The sequence below is a fragment of the Lagenorhynchus albirostris genome, chromosome 5 (genome assembly GCF_949774975.1).
Source record: "Lagenorhynchus albirostris chromosome 5, mLagAlb1.1, whole genome shotgun sequence".
Classification (NCBI taxonomy): domain Eukaryota; kingdom Metazoa; phylum Chordata; class Mammalia; order Artiodactyla; family Delphinidae; genus Lagenorhynchus; species Lagenorhynchus albirostris.
Window position 1 is genome coordinate 116,484,038 of NC_083099.1, and position 17,596 is coordinate 116,501,633.

Here is a 17,596-nt window from a genome sequence, read left to right on the forward strand (position 1 = left end):
AACCCTGGAAATTGAGAAGTGAGAATTACCGAGTCAAGTGCAAATTCCCCCAAAGGCAAAGATCTTTGGCCTCTGCAGAAGGTCCCACTTCTTCCCGCTCCGCCCCGCCCTTTACTCCCTCGGTTCCCCGCCGCCGCCCAGGGCGCTCGCTGGAAGGGCGGGTGGAGGGTAGGGCGACAGCTGACTCCCGGGCCGAGTGCTCGCGTCCTCCCACCTTCCAGGCGCCGAATTGACCATCCCCAGCCAAGAGAGGTGACAGCCGCGGACCTCTATCCGCTTCCCGTCGCCGGGAGCCCGCGCGGACCATGTTTTCCAGCTTGGGGAGGTGGAGCGCCAGCGGCTCCTACCAGCGGCTCCCCCGAGGCCCCGAGGCGCAGGTAAAGATTCCCGGTGGAGGTGCGGGAGGCGGGACGGTTTTCTGGCCAATCTGGCGGCGAGGGGAAGCGGGGAGAGCTGATTGTCCAGACCCTGAAACGCGAACTGGTGTCTTAGATCCCTGTTTTTGTCGTAATCACACAGGGACAGCACAGATTCAGACGCGCACGCACACACACACACAGACACACACACAGTCGGGAGAGCTGAGATCAGACCCCAGGATGGTGTGAAACTTCAGCCAGCGCGATCTCAGTCAAGGTGGCTGCTGGAGGAGAGAAAGCAGCATCTTTGAAGGTCTAAGTGACTCCACTGTTTGCAAACAGAAGCAAATATGTGAGAAAGGAATGAATGGACCTGACTTCGGCTGAAGGAGTAGAGGTTGGGATGGGACTCTAAAACCAGTGATAGAGCCTGTTAAAACCACAGGAGAGATCTGGGATAAATAAACTCTGTGTGTCAACTGACATGGTGTTGGGACACTGAGGCCTGGGGCAAATCCAAAAACTGCAGACATTTGACTGTGCCTTGCTACCCTCCCCCCTGGCCCCCATAACACGTGCTCCTTTCACAATAGAAGTCATGTGCTAAGGCAGTGGTACAGGGAAATGAAACCTGCAGTTGTGTATCAGGAGCAATTTCCCTAATAAAAATTCTCTTTGTTTTACTTCTCATCACCTCACAAGACCGGGTCTTAGAACTAGCCCGTAACACATGTAGTTCTGTAGTACTAAAAAGGAAAAAAAAAAAGATTTCAGATTCAGATTTCAGAGGACCTTGTTCTAATCCTGGCTTTTGTTATTAACTCCAAGTGTCAAATGAATATGACAGCTATTCTTCTGATTACATATGAAACTATAAATTTCTTTAAAAGTAAAGCAAATTATATTTAAATCTATAAAATATAGGTGTTGAATAAGTCCCTTAAAAATGTGCAAGCGCTCCACCAGGACAATATACCTATTTTATTTTAGACGTAGAAGGCTTAATCAGGCACACTGGTTTGCCATCATTAGTCTAACCACAGAGGTGGCCAAGGGCAGTGAATTACAAATAGGTGGGGTGGGAAATTATAAAACTCAAACAATTCCCTCACCCCAAATTCTAGTGGATTCTTCCTCTAAGATTCCAACAATGTTTATTTCCTTGACTATTACTCAACCTCAATAGCTTTATGGACCAAGAATCCATTTGGGCAAGATTGAAAATACTCATTTTCTATTTGTTACTTCTATGATGCCAAGTTAAAAAAAAAATTGATGGTTTCAAAGCATGTTGAAAACCTTGTATGATTACATTTCATTGCTGAGACTTTATATTTTTGACACAATAGATCTCAGATAAAAATCCCAACCTAACCTGTAAGCTGAGAACTTGACCTTCTGATTGAATTTCTAGGGCTGGCATAGTGACCCATGAATAGAAAACCTCTAAAAATTTTTATTGGCAGTGATTAACATTCATTCATTCATATATTCATTCATCTAGAACATGTTATGAGCTGGGCCCTGGAAATATACATGTAGATCAAACATAGCTTCTGTCCTCTGGAGAAACTAAGTCTAGCAGGAGAGAAGTACCTGTAGGCAAATGATTGGATAGTCAGGTAAGAGTGAGGGTAAATTCAGAGAGGGCAGATCTGAAGAGCCTTTAAACTATGTTAACACAGAACAAGAATCTGAGCATTGGAGGTTGGGATGGAGGAGAGGAATCACCAAAGGCAATAAATCCTACAGAGGATTGGACCACAAGTAAGGTGTAGCCAGGAGACGTGAAGTACAAGGAAGTGGACAAGAAGAAAGGTGTTTCTAAGCAGCAGCAAACAGCAACAGTGTGTAACAGGTAGAGCTGAGGGTGTAGAATTATGACTGGAAAATAGAATGAATTTACTGGATCCAATCCAGTGTCTTATACTTCTCAGTTGGAGGACTTTGGGCGAGTATTTTTAAACTCTAGGCCTTAGTTTCCTCTTCTATAAAATGGGGATGACAAAAATAGTCCCACCACAAAGACATGTTATTTTTAATAATATACTTAGTACAGAATCTGGCGCAGAATAAGTGATTAAGAAACATAAGTTCCTTTTGCTTTCTAGATGTTTTCCCTTCTCCGTGAGCCTGTACAGACACTTTCCCATAACTTCCTTCACGATTCCCAGGACCCTCCTTTAATACCCAGGAAAGCACCTGAAGTTAGGGATTATGAGGTATTGTTAACTGTAGCAATCACACCACATCCTCAGCAGGCTGCATCTCAAGGTTGAACCCAAAGAAGATTGAGAGCAACACATTTCACTAAATCCTGGACCCAAGCTATGCTGTGGGCTAAACTTTCTGCTCCTCCATCATAATTCAGAAATAACAGGACCACCATTCAAATGAAAATTGCCCATAAGTCATTAATATTAAGGTGTGTTTATGGGATGCCTACTATATGCCCAGTGGTAGATAAGTACAAAGATAATAAAATAGCTTAGAAAACAAAGGCCTGTAGTGGGCCTGGGGAGATGAAAAAAATGAGAACTCATTTGGTGTCAGTTACATCTGCAGAGGAAGTGCTGTCAGAGTGAGAATAGGTGAGTTAGAAGGATTGCAAAATGGCCAATGGAGAAGATGGGAGTAAATTAGAACATTGGAAGATACTGTCAGAATTGTCATATCCTGGTTTTTAACATAGATGTTGCTTTGCAGCAATATATCAGTAAGAAACTCAGTGACACCCACGTTATGAATTCAGTAATTATTTATTGAGAAGTCATTTATACATTCCTGGTGCTTGGTAAGGCTTAATTACATTTACCAGATATTTTACCTGCCTGCCATTTCTTCTGGGACGTAAATATGCTTGGAATTCACTGTAATAAATGCAGCATAAGATGCCTGACCCACATTTAAGGAGGCTATTTACCAGAGGACTCAAAGAGCCTCGTATAAGATGCTTTCACATGGAAAATGGGCCTAGAGCAAATATTAAGTCAAATACCCAGTTCTTGACCTGCTAAAGTAACCTTATCTAGTAGCTTTGCAAGACTTTGGCCCTGAAAACGACAACCTTTTCTATTTAGCTAATGATTCTCTGGACCAGCTAGATCATGTCCTTGTTTGGGTTAGCTTGGCCGATCTCTGCTGAGCTCTCTCAGCATGTGCTATCGTCTGGAGAGTTGGCTGGTGGCTGGATAATGTAGGACCTAGTTCCTCATATGTCTGGCAGTTTTCAAGCTGTTGGCCAGGACGACCAGATGAGAACCTTGGTTCTCCTCCATGTGGTCTGTCATCCTCCAGGAGGTTAGCTGGGTCTCAGTCATGTGGTTCACTCAGGGTTCCAAGCATAGCAAGCTTAGAGTTGGAGTTCTCTTAATGTCACTCCTGTTGCATTCTCATAATCAAAACAAGAAGCAATGCCAGCCCAGATTCAAGGAGTGGGAAGTAGAGTCTGTCTCTTGATGGGAAAAGCTGCAAAGAATTTGTAGCCGTTTGTAGTCAGACACAGAAATATATGTATTTTGGATGAGAATACAATCTTCACATTGGTGGCCAGTTATCAAATTGGCAACTCCCTGTAAAATAAAATGTGGCTTCCAGGTTAATCAGAGAGTTTTCAGAACATTTTCCCCACTGATATATGCATTGATACTTATTTTCCAAATAATGTGTTTGGTAACAAGAGTTATGACAGTTTTATAGTTCACGTTTGAGTGGTTATTTGGGGCCACCATGTGACAAATGTTTTACGTTTGTCACAGCATTTACTTCTTGAAACAATCATATAAGGATAGATACCAATTTGCTAAATTAGAGTTTACCCTTGAACAACACAGAGGTTAAGGGTGCCAAGCCTCATCAAAGTTGAAAATTCACATGTAACTTAGAGTCGGCTTTCCATATATGCTGTTCCTCCACATCCAAAGTTCCTCATCCACAGATTCAAACAACCCCTGATTGTGTAGTACTTACTATTGAAAGCAATCCAAATGTTCAAATCCATGCAGTTCAAACTCATGTTGTTCAAGGGTCAACTCTATGTGTGTGTGTGTATACACACACACATATATATTTCTTCAAAGGTTTAGAGTATACCGTTTGCTATAACTAAGAGAACAGATTTGGAGTGAGTATTATGTTTTCTCCTCTATAGTCGGGACATTTTACTGTACAGGATGAAACACTGTTTCACTTATTACTTCTAGAATCAGAATTTTTAAAAATGTGGTAAACACTTTTTCAATATGAAATCAGAACTGGATTAGAGAGGATCAATGCAAAAATTGTTAAATATGGGACAATTTCTAAGAATGAAATTTAATATTGTGATTAGTTTAACTTTTTAAAAGACACAGATTGATGCTGACCTTAAAAATGTAAAATTATGACTTTTGAGAACTTCCCTTTTAAACCCCTCCTCTTTCGGTTGAACTCACCAGGTCAATGGGAAGAATTTTATGGAAATATTATAACCTCCCCAAATAATATGCAATAGTGATAAATATATAATTGTGTGTATGTTTATACATTTATACAAATTATGTAATTAAACACATACAGAAGTTAGTAAACCAAATGCCTGTTATAGTCTATTATTTTTCTATTTTTCAGAAGAAAGACAAAACTGTTTTTAATTTAGCAATTAAAATGTTTTAAATTTAGCTTATACATATATGTAAGCTAAATTATGTGTGTATATATGTATTCATATACATAAGCATATGCATACATATGTACACAGTCATATAAATTCAAGGAGCTATGTATATATATGTGTGTGTGTGTGTATATATTTATAGAGAGAGAGAGGAAGTAATGGGAATTTTAGAAATAATTTTCCTTTTCTACATGGTTTCTTGCTATGTAAGCAGTTGTAATATTGGGAGAAATCTTAAAATTTTTTTAGTGCAACCACTGTCCAAGAATATCTTAATTGTATTCCTTAAAGATTATGATATCAACGTAGCTGAAACATAAATGATTTCATGTCTACTCTTCCACTTGCTGACAAAGATATTTCAAATGTAAAATAAAGACATTTTCTTCATACAATAGCTGTTTTATATATATATATTTTTTTTGTTTTGTTTTGTTTTGTTTTGTTTTTTAGAAATGCAGTCCAGAGAAAAGTGCTTCATTCTTCAGTAAGATGACCTATTCCTGGTTTAGCAGGTAGGAATTTTACTAATTTATCTGTAGTGTACCACACTGAGGAAGATTCCAAGCGAAATGACACCTACATGTTATTCCTTTAACCTAAGCATGAATATTTTTACAAAATAACTTTGTAAAGCTTTTCTTCTCATATTATTTATTACAAAAAAAAATCACATATAGTAACATACTAAATAGTTCCACAGATAAGACTACTAATACTCCTGTAATAAGGCTGCCCCTTTATAGGATTTGTATCCCTGTTAGCACTAGGGAAGGGCAGCAAAAAAAAAAAAAAAAAAATATATATATATATATATATATCTCTCCATCAAATATGTTACCCACTTTATACATTTTATTTCATTTAATTCTCCCCTATGTCCTATGAGATAGGCTTTAACAGATGAGAAAATCTGAGGCTCAGGAAGAGGAAGTAACTTGTCCATTGATACCCATGTAGGAGCACACTGACCTGATGTTAGAAGTCAGTTTTTTTGAGTTCTTGTTTTACACTTTTGTTTGCTTGTTTGTTTGTTTCATTATTCTACTCTTTACTGGAAATGCTCTCTTATATACTTATGTATACTACTATTAAAACACACAATCATTTTTGTAAGACATATAATGTGATTCTTCTCATAGAGTAATTCATCTATAATGTGTGATGAAGGCTTTAACACAAGAATTACATCATATTAAATGAGAAGAGTTGATTTTTTTCTAATTTTATAAATTCAGAAGCTTTCTTTAGAAATGTATTTATTTTCCCCACAGAAATTTTATGATAATATGAAACTAAGTTTATCATCTTAATGCGTCCTCTTTTTTTTTTTTTTTTTTTTGCTGTACGCAGACCTCTCACTGTTGCGGCCTCTCGTGCCGCAGAGCACAGGCTCCGGAAGCGCAGGCCCAGCGGCCATGGCCCACGGGCCCAGCCGCTCTGCGGCATGCGGGATCCTCCCAGACCGAGGCACGAACCCGCGTCCCCTGCATCGGCACGCGGACTCCCAACCACTGTGCCACCAGGGAAGCCCCATCTTAATGCTTCTTGATCTTTAGTTGGTAGAAACAAAATTGCCCTATTTGATCTACAAATATGTTCTCAAGAGTAGCCGAATAGTGTAAAAGAAAAGTTTGGTTGTATACTAGATGCCCTACATTATGCTGACTTTTAAAAATGCAGACATAAATGACCTAGATCCTGTCTTCCAGGAATTCATAGTAGAATTAGAAAGATTAAGAAGTACAGTATCAATTACCCAAAAAGGCAAAAGGTAGTATAAACATGATGGAGAAATAATTTTCAGGAGTGTCATCTAACCAAGTTTGCACAGTTTGGGAATGTTTCACAAGTGATTAATGGTTTAACCCAACATTTAAAAGGTGTAGGCGTGAGCCACGTGGCATTCCAAGTTGAGCAGATACCATATGCAAACCACAGAGGCAGAGGAGAACTGACCCTTCCACACTGCAGAGTGTTGGTGTGGCAAGCCATTAAGCTGGAAGGACAGATCAGAAAGAGTTCTCTAGGACATCCTGAAGATAGTGGGAAGCCAGGGAAGGATTTTAAATAGAGAGTGACATGCTATTTGCACTTTAGAAAAATCACCTTTGCAATTCTGTGGATATGATATGTAGGAGATGAAAATGGAGACGGAGAGCAAGGTTAAAAGGCTCTTTGGGTATCCTGGTAGATTTATGGTTACCATCTGAACTGCGGTAATGGTAATGATGACGAGGAAGGAACAGATTCAAGAGCTATTTAAGAGAGAGAGTTGGTTGGTTGAGGAAATTGAGGAACTGGGAAAAGTCTTGAATAAATCTCAATTTCTGGCTCAGCTAACTGAGAGGATTAGGTGTTGTAAAAAATTTTGTGAATTCGGTTTGGGGAAGTTTCAATTTCCGGTGCCTGACTCATTCCCATAAAAAATATCTACGGAAAAGTAACTCTCAGACCTATGGATGTGAATTTGAGGGTCACTGACCGTAGATCAGTAGTGGAAGCCATGAGCATGATTGAGATCATCGAGAAGGAGAGCCTATTGAATAGGATGAACAAACAGTACATTGGGAATTCTCAGTATTTAAACAGTGAGAGGAGGGGGAATCTACAAAGGAAGCTAAGTACTCAGAATATGAGAGACAAAGCAAAGAAAGCATGTGATTGCAAGCTAGGGAAACTGTCAAAAAAGGAGAAATACAAAGTGACCAATAGGGCTAAATACTGAAAAGGAGTAGATTGAAATAAGAGCTGAGTATATTCTCCATTGTAAAGATGATTGGTGATTTTTATGAAAGCTGTTGAAGTAGAGAACTGGTATACTTGATGAGCAAATAATTGGGCAGAAGAGGTTGAATTATGATAAGAATTCCAAGTTATACAAATCTAGGAATCACTTAGAGGATGGCAAAAATTTTACACCAATATGCTACATTAAGTTATGCACTAGAAAAAAATAAAGATTAAATATAAATATAAATGTAAATGTGGGCTATTTACAGTTAACGATTTTGATTTTTCAAATTTGTGTATGTGTAGATATGTTTTCCAAACCTGAGTTCTGTCTCATCCATGAATTGAGAGAAAGAGTGATGTCTACACTGGCCTTAAAAATTTCAGACTGTCATTTTTTTGGTGGGGGGAGCGCGGATTTTTCTTTCCATTTTATTTTCATGCTTTGCCTTTTAAAAAAAATCACTGAGGGGCTTCCCTGGTGGCACAGTGGTTGACAGTCCGCCTGCCGATGCAGGGGACACGGGTTCGTGCCCCGGTCCAGGAAGATCCCACATGCCGCGGAATGGCTGGGCCCGTGAGCCATGGCCGCTGAGCCTGCACATCCAGAGCCTGTGCTCTGCAAACGGGAGAGGCCACAACAGTGAGAGGCCCGCGTAACACACACACACACACACACACACACACACAAATCACTGACATTGCCCTTGTCAGATTCCATACACAATTTTGTATCCTGCTTTTCAAATATACCATTATAATAAGTTTTTTCTTTCTTTTTTAAATTAATTTTTATTAGAGTATAGTTGCTTTGCAATGTTGTGTTAGTTTCTAATGTATAGCAAAGTGAATCAGCTATACGTTTACATATATCCCCTCTTTTTTGGATTTCCTTCCCATTTAGGTCACCACAGAGCACTGAGTAGAGTTCCCTGTGCTATACAGTTGGTTCTCATTAGTTACCTGTTTTATACATAGTTATCAGAGTGTCATTTTTAAGTCACAGACTATCACAGAATGTGAAAGACGCAAATAATTTTAAGTAAATGTACTTTAAAACTTTTATATCAAGTTATAAAAACTATACGCATTTATATTAAACATTACAAACACCATTTTAGGAGGCCTAAAGGAAAAAGCTGAAATTAAATGTAATAAGCAAGATAAAACATAGCAAATTTTAAAATATGGCAACCCAATAGCTTGAAGTCCATATCTTAGATCAAATAGGCAATAAGCTATAATTTTTGAATATCGCATTTATTTTCTGTTTAAATTTAACATCTCAGCACTAGATAGGAGATATTTTCATGGCATGCCATTATCTGAAACTATCATTGGCATTAATCTAATGTGGTTTCTTATCTGGTGATCAAACAATTGCAGCTGAAACATAGCTATTGTTCAAGAGAATGTCTCTTTGAAGACAGTGGTTAATTGTGTTCTCAGATCTGTTCTTTGAGTTACAGAATGAAGTCAGAAATTATTTCCTAGGCCAAATTCAAGCTCCCATAATTATATGAATAGTTCAATTAAAATGTACTCAGATGATACAAACAATTAGCAAATTATATGCTTATGAGCCTTAATCCCTAAGGCAGTAGCTGTCTAGATCATGTTGATGATCAAGTAATTATGAAGGCTTTATTAGCAAATATAATCTGTCATCAGTGTATAATAATCATGGTCAAAGAATAATCCCCCTGACATACATGGAAAAATCTAGTTAAAGTTCTTATAGGTCACAGTTGAATAATAATTTTAACCAAGGATACACTATTCAATCTGTCCTACCTTTTGCTCACATATTAATACAACTTGTACATTTCCTAACTTTGTCCTATCCTACGATTTTTGTACAGACTGTCTTGCCTTTTCCCATTACACAATCACCCCTTTCCAGAAATGTTTAAAAATGTAATTAGCGGGCTTCCCTGATGGCACAGTGGTTGAGAGTCCGCCTGCCGATGCAGGGGACACTGGTTCGTGCCGCGGTCCGGGAAGATCCCACATGCCGCGGAGTGCCTGGGCCTGTGAGCCATGGCCACTAAGCCTGCGCGTCCGGAGCCTGTGCTCCGCAAAGGGAGAGGACACAACAGTGAGAGGCTTGCGAACCCAAAAAAAAAAAAAAAAAAATGTAATTAGCAATAATGAAAATGATGATGCTACTGTATTATCTATACTTTCCAAGTATTCAATTATTACTCATCTACAAAATTTACTTTTCATCTCATCCTCCTACCCAACTGCCACTGGTTTACTACCTTTAACATCAGTTGGATGAGATACTTATGCACACTTGTTAATGTTAAATATGCTCAAAATTCTCTCTAATGTAACAAAATTGAATGCAGAGTAGAAATATTACACTTAATGACACTGTCTGCCTTTGGTTAAGTTAGCACTGGTGTATATCACATTTACAAACCTGTAGCCAGTCCCTAGAGTTCCTGCTATTTAACCACCTGTAAAAATGGAAAATTAATATTGCTCTGCATGCTGTAGAGAGTTGTGAGTATCAAAGTAGTTTAAGTGAATGTCCTTTGAAAAGAAATATCAATCTAAAAAACACAAGGTGAATGTAAGTACTTTTATTATTGCTTTAGGACTAAAGTCCACAAGTTTGTGGGACCTGGTGCATGCTCCGTTTCACTCATTGGGAGGGTCAACTATTGGTCCTAGTTGCTTCCCCAAAGCTACTTCATCAATTGATTTAAAGAAACACCACTTCCTCTTTTCCTAGATGCTTATGTGTAAAAGTTAGACCAGAAGAGAGCAAAAGAGGTGGAAGAAGCACACACATGGCAAAAGGGAAGTCACAGCCGAACCCAAATACACCACAATCAATTCGGCTTAAGTGTCACTTTTAGATGCTGCATTATTTGGAGACAGCATGAAAGCCAGGGGTCACTTATCCCCGTGAACCAAAACCGCTGAGTTTTGCACGGTTCTAACTCAAAATGCTGAAGCAGTAAATGTTATTAAAAATGCTTTTGTGAAAATCAATGCAGTCTTATTTTGAAAATGAATATTTATTTTGTGGAACAGAATAGAAGGACTTAATATGACATAAAAGTAGTTTATTGCTTAATATGTTTTTAAAAGTGCACTGAAGGAAATTGTCCAGCATATTGAACCAACAGAGGCATGATTATGGAAGGTCCTTTCTTAGTACATTTAAGCCTTTTTGTTAATTATGAATTGTAATATGATATTAGACAGTGTAATAAAAGTAAAATTGAATCCAGTGGAGACTGGTTACCACAGGGTTTAAATCCATCCGAGGGTCAATCAATTCAGATTGTTCAGTAACAATGACAATGAAAGCAGTTCCAGTTTGGAGTAGTGTAATACTTTGTTATGGTCTCTTGGACTAATATACTTTGTAATGGAAAAAACTGAAGCTATAGAGTCAGAAGGCCTGGGTTTAAATGGTAGTTTAATTTCTTATTGAATCAGTCATGTCATCAAGCTCAAAACTGAGTATATCTGAACTATATTACTTAGCAGTGTGTTTGGCTTCAGGTAACAGAATAGTCAAATAATAATAGCTTAAATAGATATGTATTTATTTTCTTATGTTATTGGGTAGTTCACCAGCAGGGAATAGGCTGGTGAACTACCTCAGAAATCTTATCAAGGACCCAGGCTTTTTCTATCTTTCCACCCTCCATTTCTAGTATTTGGCTTTTCACCCATGGTGGCAAAGATGGCTTCTCCATCTCAGACCATTATGTCTTCAGTACAGGGAGGAAGGAGGAAGGTGCAGGAAAAGGAAGGCAAGCATTTTCTCCTTTTGAAGTTTTGTGTCTTTTTTTTTTGGGGGCCATGCGGCCCGGCTTGCGGGATCTCAGTTCCCCCACCAGGGATTGAACCCGGGTCACAGCAGTGAGAGTGTGGATTCCTAACCACTAGGCCACCAGGGAACTCCCTGTTTTGTGTTTTCTTTTGAAAAAGAAAGTTCTCCTCAGTAGACTTTTGTTTAGATTTCCTTAGCCGTAACTGAGTTATATTATTTAATGCTAAGCAAAAATGTAATGAGATTACCAGGACTGATTTAGGCCAATCATAGATCATAACTCTGTGGCTGGAATAAGGACTTACTCTGAGTTCAAGAGATTTTCAAATGAATAAATATCAAATTCCAGTTTGTAGGAAGAGTTGAGATAGAAGGGATGGGTGTAAGGTAAATACAAATCATTGTCTGCCACAATAACGTTCGTGGTATAACTAGACCATGCACCTTTGTTTGCCTGGGAAAATCTCAGCTTAGACCCATTGTTTTTGCATAATGACTCACCATGTACTCTGGGGCAAGCTTTTTGAATGGAGGAACGTGGAAGTACTGAGAGGCTGGCAGTATCTTGCCGTACTTCTTAAGGCATCAGCTCCAAAATGGCTCTGTGACATTGACTCATATGCTATGGATCAAAGTAAGTCATATGGCCAAGGCCTAAGTTTGTGGGGCAGATACAGCTACTCCACTTGGACATTCTGTAAAGTCAAGTGTCAAAGGGTATATATAGTCCCAGCAGAGGATGGATCCATTTCTCTTCTGATACAAGCCTAAAAAGCAAATATGGGTTTTGGCATGAATACCTTACTGTGAAAGTTAGCTATTTAAATTTCAGTAAGGGAGGTAGGGTAGGTGGGTGTCTCCAGTATGAGATGAGTAAATGAAGTTAGTGTTTCACTGAATAATTGGATATCTAAACAGCCCTGTTAAAAGCTACAAAGGATTATTATACATTATTGAACTCCAGGATAGAGTTGTATGATTTTTCAAACACACTCTCTAGTCATTCCAACCTGATCAATAAAATAATTTATAAATCAAGAAGTCAAGCTAATGTGTGCAAAATTAGCTTTAACTTCATTATTGATTTTGCTGAATTGTTTACCTTGCTCTTTCATTTTTAGAATAATTATTTTAGGCTATAAAAAACCTTTGGAAAGAGAGGATCTTTTCGAACTAAATGAAAGTGATTCCTCCTATATTGTGTGTCCCATCTTTGAAAAACAATGGAGGAAGGAAGTTCTAAAGAATCAAGAGAGGCAAAAAGTAAAGGTAATTAATTATTAAATTGTTAGTACTTAATGAAAAAACTAATAAAGCTTGTTCGAAATATGAGGTATCGATATAGAAAATACCTTAAATATGTGAAATAACAAGCCATTTCTATAAGTATAATTGGTTGTTACTGCAGCTAATTTCTGTCATCAAATTATTAAACATCTCTTCCCTTCAAAGCTCAGGAGCAAATATGTTGATATGTGTATAATTTTTGGCATCTCACCAATATCTTTCCTCATCCACCATGGCAAAGATGGTCTGCATATCTCAGAGAATCATGTCTGTTGGTCAAACTAAGTCATATAGTGGCCAAGGTCAAAGCTTGTGGGGCAGGGATAGGTTCTCCACATGTAGCATGATGCACACACACACACACACACACACACACACACACACACACACATATGAATATATATATAGTCTTTAGACTTCTCAAAAAGAAAATATAATTTGAAGATAAAAACTGTATTATTTAAACAGTTTCAAAACTCACAAAAGGGATAAAATAAAATATTTTTCCACTTATGCCACGTGGTATAAATAATGCCATGTGGTTTGGAGACATACCATACCAATGATATGGGCCATATTTTCAAGTTCAGCTGAATTTATTTTTTTGTTGTTGCTTTACTATCTTTGGAGTACAATACTAATTTTATGGTTAGTTTATATATATTTTATATATTAGTTCTGTTCCCTTTTCACATTGTTTTTATTTTCTTTAATTATGTAGTCATCTTTTCATAAAGAGGCACATACCAGGAAACCATCTCTGCTCCGTGCATTGTGGAACACCTTTAAGTTTGTCCTGATTCAAGTTGCTTTATTCAAAGTGTTTGCTGATGTTCTGTCCTTCACTAGCCCACTCATAATGAAGTAAGTTGAAGTCTTGTTTTTTCTTCTTCCCACAGGAAAATGATAAGCAAATCATTCACTAAAAAAGAGTGAGATAGGTCCCAATTACAAATTTTATTTAGAATACAGGCAGTCTATTACGTTTGCCTGTGATATGAATGTGAATTATGATATTATAGTGAGTAATTACTGAAACCTACCATGTACTAAGCACTGTTCTAAAAATCTTTATATTAATTATCTTATTTAATCTTTACAACAATCCTATGATGTAGGAAGTAGTATTGTACCCACTATCACAATGCAGAAACAAAGAATTTCTAGTACTTTGCCTAAGACCATACAGCTAGAAAATGCCAGAGTTACAATTCAAATCTAGAAAATCTGGCTTGAGTATATGTTTGGAAAATGTAAGGACACATACCTCTATTTTTCTTAGCTGTGGACTTTTGGGAATTGAAATTTATCAGCCAAGGTAATAATATATAAATATATATAAATATATATGTATGTGTATATATTTATGTATACACATAGAGAGAAAAAAATGAAAGAATTTCTATAATATTTCTATAGTATCTATATGCAAGGATTCACAGGCAGACATTAAAATTGAGTCCTTGACTATAGGCTACCTTTTTCAAGGGGACATTTCCTTACCTCTGCCTGTCGTATGAAGGAAACACAAGGAAACTTTTTTTTATGAACTAATAATTATATTTTTTGTTTTGAATAAGTTTTCAAGTTGGATTTAAGAACAATTTAATTCATGAAAATAGAGTTAATCCCGAGTTGCCTGGATCCCAAATAATATTCAGGCACATATTTATCCAATATTTATTAAGCACCTACTACATGCCAAACTGTTCTAAGTAGACCATGGGGATAGAGCAAAAACCAAAAAGTCCCTGCTCCGATGACACTTAGAAGGGAGAGATAAATACTAAACAAATGAATAAATATAAATTGTATTAAGAAATAAACAGTGCTAAGGAAAGCAAAGTGCAGCAAGGCAATAGGGTAGAGAATACCAGTCTGGGGAACTGGAAGTTGTTTTCTTCTGTGAGGTGATTAGGGAGGACATTTGTTATAAGGTGAAATTTGAACAAAGTTCTGAAGGAAGTTAGGGAGGAAGCCGAGACCATATCTATTGCATGGCTAAAGCCATGAGGCAGCAGCGTGCTTGGTGTCTTTGAGGACCCTTAGAAGGCAAGTGAGGCTGGAGCAGGGAAGCTGAGAGGTCAGAAAAGGAAAGTGATAAGACTGAGGTCAGAAAGATTTGGGGGCTGGAAAAGATTTTGAAGGGCCTTATGGAACGTGATATATTAGAAGGGAAACCTTTGAGAGATTTTGAGCGTAGAATGATATGATTAGACTTCAGTTTTACAGGAATCACTCTAGCTGCTGCACAGAGAATAAAGTAGAGCAAGAGTGGAAGAAGGAACAGCTAAGATAATCCAGGCAAAAGTCAATGATGGCTTCAACTAGGTTGTAGCAATGAAGGTGATACGTGGTCAGCTTCTCGCTTTATTTTAAAGGTAGAGTCAACATAATGCACTGATAGATTGAACGTACATTGAGAGAGGAAGAAAGGAGTCAAGGATGGCTTCCGAGTTTCTGTTAAATCACAAGGTAAATGAGTTACCGTTTACGGAAGGTATGGAAGGCTCAGGAAAGAGTCAAGTAGGGAGTGGAATTTGCTAAATGTGAAATATGTATTAGCCATTCTGCAGAAAAGAATTAAAATAGCAGACCTGACTGCTGTCCTTTGGAAGGCCTGTTTATAGGGCTGGCCTTTGGCTGGCAGTTGGAACTTGAACTTCAGGAGGGTTCCCACCACCTTAACTGATAGGAGTGGTTCAGTATCTCCAGACTGTTTATACAGTCAACATGGTCCGTGCTGAATACCTGCTTTCCTTCCGAGAGTCTGGAATTTGGGCGTGTGTTAGGAAAAGGGTGCCCTGGACGCTGAGTCTTTAAAGGGCTTCCCTGGTGGACAACATTTCACATATTTGCCACAACTAGCTGCTGGGAGAATTAAGAGAGTTCTCTGTGACTCTACTGAGAGAGGACTTTTTGAAGCTTGTACCTGTTTTCCCCTAGACTTCACCCCATTCACCTTTTCTCTTTGTTAATTTTGTTTTGCATCCTTTCACCATAATAATTAATAGTCGTGGATATGACTATATGTTGAGTCCTAAAAGTTGTTCTAATGAATCATTTAACGAGGGAGTGGTCTTGGGGATCCCTGACAGACATTTAGGTAAAAAGTTTGAATGAGCAATCGTCTACATAAGTTTGGAGTTAGGAAAGATATAGGCTAGAGTGATAAATGTGGGAACTGTTCCAAATTAGACTAGGTATATCAAGCTACTGTTCTGGATGAGCTCACCTTAGTTACAGTGAAGGGAAGTAAAGATGTCCACACAAAAAATCACAAGCTTTTTCAGTGTGTAGAGGTGGTGAAGACAGGGAAATCCATCAAAAGATAGTGAGAAGGAGTGGCTGGAACAGAGAGAGGAGAACCGAAAGAGAATGGTGTTAAGGAATCCAAGGGCAGAAGCTGTTGTTTTATTGCTGTCAGAAAACTGTTTCTGTTGTTTTTACCCCAGAGTCTCTATTTGGTTCCCTTGTCTATAGACATATAAGCCAAATGTCTCCTGGATTAACTGTCCCCTCCTCCCACAGACAAGATAACAGATGTCTCATTCCCCCTGCCTCTGCCCCTCACCTCTGAATATTCCAGTTATTTTTAAGTAGTTACCACTGAGTAATTACCATTCACCTATGACCAGAAGTCCATCTATCAGAGATGCATTGGCCAGCATCTTCTCTCCTGCCCTGTTCTGGTGATCTATTGCTGCAAAATTAGCCACTTCAAAACTAAGTGGTATAAAACAACCATGATTTTATTATGTGCATGATTTTGTGGACCAGGGCTTCAGAGAGAGATTGTTTTTCTCTGCTCCACAATGACTGGGGAATTCACTGAGTAGCTTGAAGAGTTGAGATAGTTGTAGCAGCTCCAATAGAGACATACATCTGGGAACTTGGACCTAGCTGTTGGCTGAGTGATACCTTGATTCTTTTCTGCATCTGCTGGTACCAGAATGTGAAGATGGCTTCTAAACTTATATGCCTGTTGCCTGGGCTAGGATGGCTGGAAATGGTCATCTCTCTTTCCCTCTTTTTCTCTCTCTCCACAGCTTCTCTGAATGGTTAGCTTAAGCGTTGAGGTCTCTGGTTAGTTGATCTTCTTACATAGCAGCTGGATGTTCCCAGAGTAAACATTCCAAGAAGTTTAGGCAAGTCGTTTTACGACCTAGACTTGGAAATCCCAGGATGTCACTTGGGCCATATTATTTTAGTCAAGCAATTCCTTAATTCAGCTCAGATCCAAAGGGAGGGGAATTAGGTTCAAATTCAAAATGAGAGGAGTAGCAAGTGATCCCCAGCCATTCTTAGTCATGTTCTGATTTCCATTTGCCAATGAGTGACTACTGCTCAAGAAACTCATTAGAGAATCTCACTGTGGTCACTCTTTCTGAAAATAGTTATAGACGATAGCAATTCAGTGACTCTGTATTCTTCCCAAATCTGCAGTCTGTGGGGTACTAAAGAATTGTTAAGTCCTTGGCTGTGGGGTAGAGATTGTCTCCCTAATTTTGTCACACACTTTTTATAACATACTAGCTTGATCACACCTGCAAAACAGAAATTTCAACATTGCATTGAAATGAGTCAGTTGACATGTCTTTCTCCCTGAGTAGACTATACGTTCCTCCAGGAACTTATTCAATTTTTGTGTCCTTAGCTCCTAGCACAGAGCCTGGCACATAGAACGAAATGCAATTCCTGAATGGATTACTGAGTAAATGTACTTATCCAAAGCTATGCTTGTCCAAGAAGCACTCATTCTAG

The 17,596-nt window shown here is 38.4% G+C and overlaps 1 protein-coding gene across 1 annotated transcript in view; it reads left to right on the forward strand.

The window, feature by feature from the left end:
- Window positions 1-229: 229 nt before the first annotated feature.
- The window catches only part of LOC132520668 (multidrug resistance-associated protein 1-like), a 77,301-nt gene continuing 59,934 nt past the window's right edge, over window positions 230-17,596 (forward strand). Inside the window, exons 1-4 of the mRNA XM_060149402.1 lie at window positions 230-377; window positions 5,467-5,528; window positions 12,667-12,814; window positions 13,554-13,696. Of these exons, the coding sequence (XP_060005385.1) occupies window positions 306-377; window positions 5,467-5,528; window positions 12,667-12,814; window positions 13,554-13,696 (425 nt within the window). The 5' untranslated portion in view covers window positions 230-305. The remainder of the gene's footprint in view (window positions 378-5,466; window positions 5,529-12,666; window positions 12,815-13,553; window positions 13,697-17,596) is intronic.